Genomic DNA, 7,922 nt, shown 5'->3' on the forward strand with positions numbered 1-7,922 from the left:
TACACAATAAGCCGGGTAGTATTTGATAATTTATTTAAGCAAGGGTCAAATTGGGCCCTACTTTGGGTCTAAAAGTATAAATATTGCCACAAGCCAAAGTTCTCCTTCTTTCTCTAGTAGTAGATATTCTTTCTATTACAACTTAGAATAGCCTTAAATGTTCATGTTCTTTAGTATTTACCCAATGAATGATCATTAATGGAAAAGAATATGATCTTTAGCTAAATAAGAAAAAAGCTGGGGATGGGGAGAGCCCCAATTTACAACATTCCTTCTGGGTAAAAATATTCTGCATGTTATCTGTGATTAGACTTTCTTTAAATTGTAGATTTCCGTTATCAGCTTAAATTACGGTGTGTCAAGATTTTATTTATTATTTCTCCCCCAAGGCTCCTTTTTAGACTTTTTTTCCTAGTCACTTCTTGCTCTCTCACCCTGTGAAACTTTAGTACCATAGATATACTGCATATCTGTTTAGGTATTGTCACTCCTTGCAGGGCCACACCCATTGTCATATCTAAGATTTTTCACTCCCAAGAACCAATTTTTATCCTCTTTAGGATGATACTTTCCCCATTGAGAATGCATGGCTTAGATGGTATTTAAATGGTTCCAAAGAATTTGATTTCATTTCTTCCTCTTTTTTTTTTCTTTAATCAGGGAAACCCTGGATCAGATGGTCTGCCAGGCCGAGATGGATCTCCTGGTAGCAAGGTATAACAGGCACATGTACAATAGGTTTGTGTAATTAAAACAATAGCTGCTGATCAGATCGATTTTGGAACTGTGAACTTGTCCACAGGGTGACCGTGGTGAAAATGGCTCTCCTGGCCCCCCTGGTGCTCCTGGTCATCCAGGCCCGCCTGGCCCTGTCGGTGCAGCTGGAAAGAGTGGTGACAGAGGAGAAACTGTGAGTTCTCATGAACTCCATCTTTCCCTACTTATCTATTTTCCTCAATAAGGAGCTCAGTAGGTAGAAAATAGAATGTCATATCTGCCAACCAAAAGATCTACTCTCAATTGTTTCACAGTTTTGTATGCTAGTCAGTCCTTAGGCAACTGTGGTAATAAAGATATATGAGAATTTCTGGCAGTAGTCAATGAAGAATTCATTATTAAAATTCAAAATGGTATTAATCACACCAAGTGTATATCCACTTGGTCAATATAAGGTTGAATTAACAGGGTTTTCTGAGCTTTCCTATTCAGACCCCCTGGTAAAGCTGTAAACAGGTAAAGGATTTTTAAGGAGAAAATAATACTAACTTTCAATAATAGCAAACATATCATTATTCCCTCACAATGAAATTATTAACGTTTAAGTAAAACAAAACTGTATCAATAAATAAACACTTCCCTGTGCGTGTTCATTTGTTTATTTTTATTTTAGGGCCCTGCTGGTCCTTCTGGTGCCCCAGGTCCTGTTGGTTCAAGAGGTCCTCCTGTAAGTCTTTTTTTTTTTTTTTTTAACTAGTTCTACAATGTAGGAAATATTCTATTTTCTGGCATGCTCAGCAAAAAGGGATGACTAAATACATAACTATAGAACCAAATTTAAACTTTCCTTTGATGATATAGAAAGCAATTTAGGATCTAAAAGTTCCTTGGGGCTATGAGATTACACATCAATTATTGGGGCTCCATACAATTCTCAGTCCAAGATCAAAACAACCACAAGAACAATCTTTATCGTTCCAAGTATGCAGTGTTTGTTGATGGGATTTCTAGCCTGTAAAATGTTATAAAATGGACTTAATTGTTATAAATCCTATTTTGTTTTTCCAATGTGTATGTGTGTATGACCTTAACTCGAAATGTGTTTGTGAAGGGTCCCCAAGGCCCACGTGGTGACAAAGGTGAAACGGGTGAACGTGGTGCTAATGGCATCAAAGGACATCGCGGATTCCCTGGTAACCCAGGTGCCCCAGGTTCCCCGGTAAGTGTATCCATTTTGTTAGAAAATCCCCTCAATGCATTTTAACTAATGAGATAGGCAAATCTTAGAGACCAATGATAGAAAAATGTTCATCTGTGAAAGTCTATGCTAAAAGAGATTAGAAATGGATTTGAGGGCTTATTTGAAATAGTAGTTGGCATGAGACAATGGGGATATTAAAGGAAAAGGAAATCATATTTTATCATGTTCCCCATGTTTCTTGATCTGATCTTGAACATACAGTTTCCTAAGCCTTTTTAAAGTCTTCACTCATATTCACCTTCCTTTCCTTTCAGGGTCCCTCTGGTCACCAAGGTGCAGTCGGTAGTCCAGGACCTGCAGGCCCCAGAGTACGTACCACAGAAAGATATTGGAAGGTCCATATTTTAAAATGTTAGCACTGCAGGAAAATATTCTAGCATTGTGATATCATGATAATTTCTTAGGGACCTGCTGGACCCAGTGGGCCCCCTGGCAAAGATGGAACAAGTGGACACCCTGGTCCCATCGGACCACCAGGGCCTCGAGGTAACAGAGGCGAAAGAGGATCTGAGGTAAGATATCACTTATAAATATGTGTATTTAATTTGCTTTAATTTTCACATTTTCAGAAACACTTTACAATATTTTAAAACTGAGATAGTGAGTTAAACACAATGCAATTACCAAACCTAATTTAGGACCTGAACAATGACTTTAAGACATTCTCCACCACATGAAGACTTTCTCATCACACTATAATGACAGGGAGAAAAAAACCTTTCTTACAGTTTATCAGGTAACAGTTATATCAGAATAAAGACATACCCCAATTAATAAGATGAACTCTGCCAGCGCTGATCTCATATTAGAGATCTCACAATTATGATAATCTTAATGACTTACAAGTATAAAGTACATTCCACTTCTCAAATGGCTTCCATGACTCCTGTTTTGCTACTGATATCATCATTCCTAATACATTCCTATCCCACACTTTTGGAGTGAACAGAAGAAAAGCTATTATCCCCACAAGTTACACAATTAAAACACAAATAAGTTAAGTGGTTAGCCCCAAAACACAAAGTTAGATTCCAAAGTTGGGATCAGAATCTAAGTTTCCTGATCATAACCCCTCTGTCATGTCAGCATTAGAATTGCTTACATCATTTATACAGAAGGAAACACGAGAGAGTAAAATGTGTGTTCCAACACCAATTCTTCTTACACACTGGAACACGCTAAGTGTCATAACAATGAATTATAGTTATTATAAATTGGTTAATATTTGATCACAAAACAACCCAAATAAACTTTTACTGAAACAATTACTATGACACAATATATCAATTGTTTGGAATGCATTTTGGGGGGCTAGCAACATATTTTTTTCAGTGGATACCGAACAAGTGCCCCTCAGTGATGTATGCTCTTACCCTTCCTAGGGCTCCCCAGGCCACCCAGGACAACCAGGCCCTCCTGGGCCCCCTGGTGCCCCTGGTCCATGCTGTGGTGGTGGGCCTGCTGCCATCGCTGGCATTGGAGGTGAAAAATCTGGCGGTTTTGCCCCATATTATGGAGATGAACCAATGGATTTCAAAATCAACACCGACGAGATTATGACTTCACTCAAATCAGTCAATGGACAAATAGAAAGCCTCCTTAGTCCTGATGGTTCTCGTAAAAACCCTGCTCGGAACTGCAGAGACCTGAAATTCTGCCATCCTGAACTCAAGAGTGGTACGCTGGGGAATCTTTCACACTCATGGCAACAGGATAACAGAGAAAACTGCTTATATTAGAATTTAGGGGAAATGAAAATTTTACTGGGAATAGAAAACATTATATAGCAGAGACGGTACTTAAATAATGTTAGTTGAATTGAAACGCCTTGATATTCTGAGTAAGAAAACATGAATTTTGTAGGTGTACTTAAACTGTAATGTAAATTCAAAATATGCCAAATGTAGGAAAATCTAAAGACAGTTTTATAGAAATTTTAATACAAATTATAGTTTGGCATGTCTTTTCATATCATCACAAAGTTGTTTGAGTGATAAACAACGTATATCACTGTGTTTGTAATTTGATGCAGACATAATTTGTAATTTAATTATTGCAACATTTATTTATTGAAACAATTTTTACAATAAATCTAATTATCAATTTTTTCAAATTAAGAAACAATCTAAAAGTTCCTCTATTCTGCTACACTATAAAAGTACAAATACATAAAATACAAATACATTAGCAGTCAACATTATGAATGCCTTACAAAATCATTTTGGTCCAAATCCCATTACTGGATATTATAACCAATTCCATTGTTCTTTTTGTGACTATTCAGGAGAATACTGGGTTGATCCTAACCAAGGTTGCAAGATGGACGCTATTAAAGTATACTGTAACATGGAAACTGGGGAAACGTGCATAAATGCCAGTCCTTTGACTGTTCCACGTAAGAACTGGTGGACAAATTCTGCTGCTGAGAAGAAACATGTTTGGTTTGGAGAATCCATGGATGGTGGTTTTCAGGTAAGAAAAGATATACCATTTTTCTTTAACTAATCCATCTCTACTTACCTGACTTTTTTGTTCCTCCCATTTGCTCATCACAAAACAAATTTAGTTAATAAATAGAAAAGTGAAAAATTTTATATACTCAGGTAACTACTTTTATAACTTGTCTCTCAAAAGTTAAACTAGATTAAATTATTCTTCGTAAGTTACCAACTTTCCTTCAATTCTTAAGATCTTCTTTACTCTAGCATTGTATGTTATACATGCAATAAAGACATAGTCATACATAAAATATATGAACAACTTACATTACAATGACCATACTACACTGCATGAATCCCTTATGTATAATTGCAGCTAAAATGTTTGACCAGCCTTATTTGTTCCCTATCACAGTTTAGCTATGGCAATCCTGAACTTCCTGAAGATGTCCTCGATGTCCAGCTGGCATTCCTCCGACTTCTCTCCAGCCAGGCCTCCCAGAACATCACATATCACTGCAAGAATAGCATTGCATACATGGATCATGCCAGTGGGAATGTGAAGAAAGCCTTGAGGCTGATGGGCTCAAATGAAGGCGAATTCAAGGCTGAAGGAAATGGCAAATTCACCTACTCAGTTCTGGAGGATGGTTGCACCGTAAGTAACAGCATTTTTATAAGCATGCATCATAATGAGCTTAGCATTTCTCATTTAATCATGCTACTTTGAAAAGAAGGAATAAAAATAATGAGGGTGAACAAAAGATGGCATTTGGTGTGAGTTATATTGAATCTACTGATTCATTCCAGGGAAGGTTAAATCACACAAAAAATGAGTATATCTTCTCAAGCTCCAGGTGAAAACCAGCTGATGTGAAAGCAATTGAAATTTAAATCCATGATATAAACTTTGCCAGATAATTTAGACAGTTACTATCCACTCTACATAATTGCCATCATATGGACTCAATCTAAAATCTCTTTTTAATTTTAAAGGTTAACTTTGAATCAATCATTTGTTATTATCATTTATGAACAGAAGGAGAATTCACTTCTAATATTAACAGATTCCAATGTAAGAGACCTATCCACTTCTTAGTAAACCAGCTCTATACCTGGTAACAATGACCAGAACCAAGGTTTCTGAGAATGGACTGGCCTGTGGCAATCTCCTTGTTGGGTTTACCCTGAAGCCCTATAAGGCTTTTGGTTAACAATATGGTTTATCAACTGGGAGGATTCTCACTTTGAACTGGAGCAGGTCTCAGATGTATGGAAGATAATATACATGGCAAGTTGGCAACTCCCTTCAACAAAATTTTTTTTTAACTTCATCAAACAGAGAAACCGTCTAAGTAATTGTAATGTCATGATCACTTACTTTTTTTTTTTTTTTGCTCTTTTTTACAGAAACACACTGGGGAATGGGGCAAAACAGTCTTCGAATATCGAACACGCAAGGCCGTCAGACTACCTATTGTAGATATTGCACCCTACGATATTGGTGGTCCTGATCAAGAATTTGGTGTGGACGTTGGCCCTGTTTGCTTTTTATAAACCAAACTCTATCTGAAATCCCAGCAAAAAGTTTCACACTCCATATGTGTTCCTCTTGTTCTAATCTTGTCAACCAGTACAAGTGACCAACTAAGTTCCAGTTATTTATTTCCAAAATTTTTGGAAAAAGTGTAATTTGACCAAAAAAGAATACTTTTTTTTTTTTTTTTTTTTTTTTTGCTGTTACACCAAATACAGTTCAAATGCTTTTTGTTCTATTTTTTTACCAATTCCAATTTCAAAATGTCTCAGTGGTGCTATAATAAATAAACTTCAACACTCTTCCAACAACACTGTGTTACATTCTTTGAATCCTAGCCCATTTGCAGAGCAATGACAGTGCTTACCATCAAAAGATAACCTTTCTTCTGAAATAGTCAAACATGAAATTAGAAAAGACCTTCCTGTTTCAACTACCTCAACCTGGTCAGAAACACAGATGAATTTTATAAGCCCCATAAGATGAAAAAAATTGTATAAAATACCAAAACTTATAAATTTCACTGATTAAGTTCCTAAAATATTGGTTAAAAGAAAGAGTAGAGTGTAGTACAAGAATTTAAAGAAATATTTTTGAAGCCATAATTATTTTAATCTTGAATATCAACTGCTTTTAAAGGTGCTTTTCCTTTTTCTTGTCATTGCTGGTCAAGATTACCAATATTTGGCAAGGCTTTAAAGACACATGTTCTGGTGCTAATGTACTTTCACTTTTAAAACTCTAGGTCAGAATTGTTGCCTTACGTTCAAAACACAGATGCACACCATCTGTACGTGTCTCCGGTCAAAAAGATTTCCTGGTGTGTCACTGCCGGGGACTCTTTCTCTGCAACCTGTAAAAGTCAACAACAAAAACAAAAAACAAATTTTGGGGCTGCTTTTGTCACAATAACGGAGAATGTGTTGAAATTAAACTTTGTAAGCTTGTATGTGGTTGTTGATCTTTTTTTTCTTACAGACACTCATAATAAAATATCATAATAAACATTCCTGGTTTTTGTCAACTTTTCATAGATTTAAAAAATGCAAGTTTACAATCTAGTGATTTTTCTTGAAAAAAGCATATTGAATCCTAGCTCTCTGGCTTAATAATGCAATGACTTTCAGGAATATGAGATGATATAACTCATGCTGGGAACAGAGATAATGCGCAATGGGGAATTTTGCAGATTTTTAGATCATATTTAGTGGAACTCCTTGGGGCATATTGAGAACTGAGGGCTTCTATATGACACAATCCCTGGAAATAGTAACATAGTAAATTAGGGAGTCTCCAAAGTGGTAGTAATCAGGGAGGAAATTGCTGGTAATTTAGAAGGAAGTAAGCAGGGTCTGGCAAAACAGACATTAATATTAAGAACAATTGCAAGCTTAGGCTTTTTCTACCACCTCTAAATACTGCCTCATTTCCCTCTTGGGTCAGCCCCTTCTCCACCGACAAGTTATTAATCTTTTAGTTACTGCAAATGAAAATAGCATCGTCTTGCATACCTGACTTTATAGTTTGAAATGTATTCACTCTATATAATTAATAATAATAATACTTTCAAAAATAAAAATTCCATCAGTCAAATGTCAAGACTCTTAGTCTACTTATCCTCCAAGCTAGAGGCAACCAATGTTAGCAGTTTCTTGTGCATATTTTCAGAAATATTATCTACCTATCTATCATCTATCTATCTATCTGAGTCTATTTGTGTTATGCATTAGAAATTAAATTCCTTGCAGTTTCATTTTAGACATATTCAAAGCCAGCAATATTTGGTCAAGTCTTTCTCACATTGCATCACTCTGACATTGGCTCTCCTGCCTCATCTTCCACTTATAAGGACTCTTTTAACTACATCAGCCCAGCCCCCAACTAGATAATTCAGGATAATTTCCCCATTTTTAATAGATTTTTTTTTTTTTTTTTTTTTTAATTTGTGGCTGTGTTGGGTCTTCGTTTC

At 36.0% G+C, this 7,922-nt stretch overlaps 1 protein-coding gene across 1 annotated transcript in view; it reads left to right on the plus strand.

Annotated features, from left to right (window-relative positions):
- COL3A1 (collagen type III alpha 1 chain) overlaps positions 1 to 6,960 on the plus strand; it is a 38,523-nt gene extending 31,563 nt beyond the window's left edge. Inside the window, exons 42-51 of the mRNA XM_061185743.1 lie at positions 661 to 714; positions 803 to 910; positions 1,391 to 1,444; positions 1,829 to 1,936; positions 2,233 to 2,286; positions 2,383 to 2,490; positions 3,361 to 3,655; positions 4,263 to 4,450; positions 4,832 to 5,074; positions 5,827 to 6,960. Of these exons, the coding sequence (XP_061041726.1) occupies positions 661 to 714; positions 803 to 910; positions 1,391 to 1,444; positions 1,829 to 1,936; positions 2,233 to 2,286; positions 2,383 to 2,490; positions 3,361 to 3,655; positions 4,263 to 4,450; positions 4,832 to 5,074; positions 5,827 to 5,973 (1,359 nt within the window). The 3' untranslated portion in view covers positions 5,974 to 6,960. The remainder of the gene's footprint in view (positions 1 to 660; positions 715 to 802; positions 911 to 1,390; positions 1,445 to 1,828; positions 1,937 to 2,232; positions 2,287 to 2,382; positions 2,491 to 3,360; positions 3,656 to 4,262; positions 4,451 to 4,831; positions 5,075 to 5,826) is intronic.
- Positions 6,961 to 7,922: the final 962 nt, after the last annotated feature.

This window comes from Eubalaena glacialis, chromosome 1, assembly GCF_028564815.1.
Source record: "Eubalaena glacialis isolate mEubGla1 chromosome 1, mEubGla1.1.hap2.+ XY, whole genome shotgun sequence".
Lineage (NCBI taxonomy): Eukaryota > Metazoa > Chordata > Mammalia > Artiodactyla > Balaenidae > Eubalaena > Eubalaena glacialis.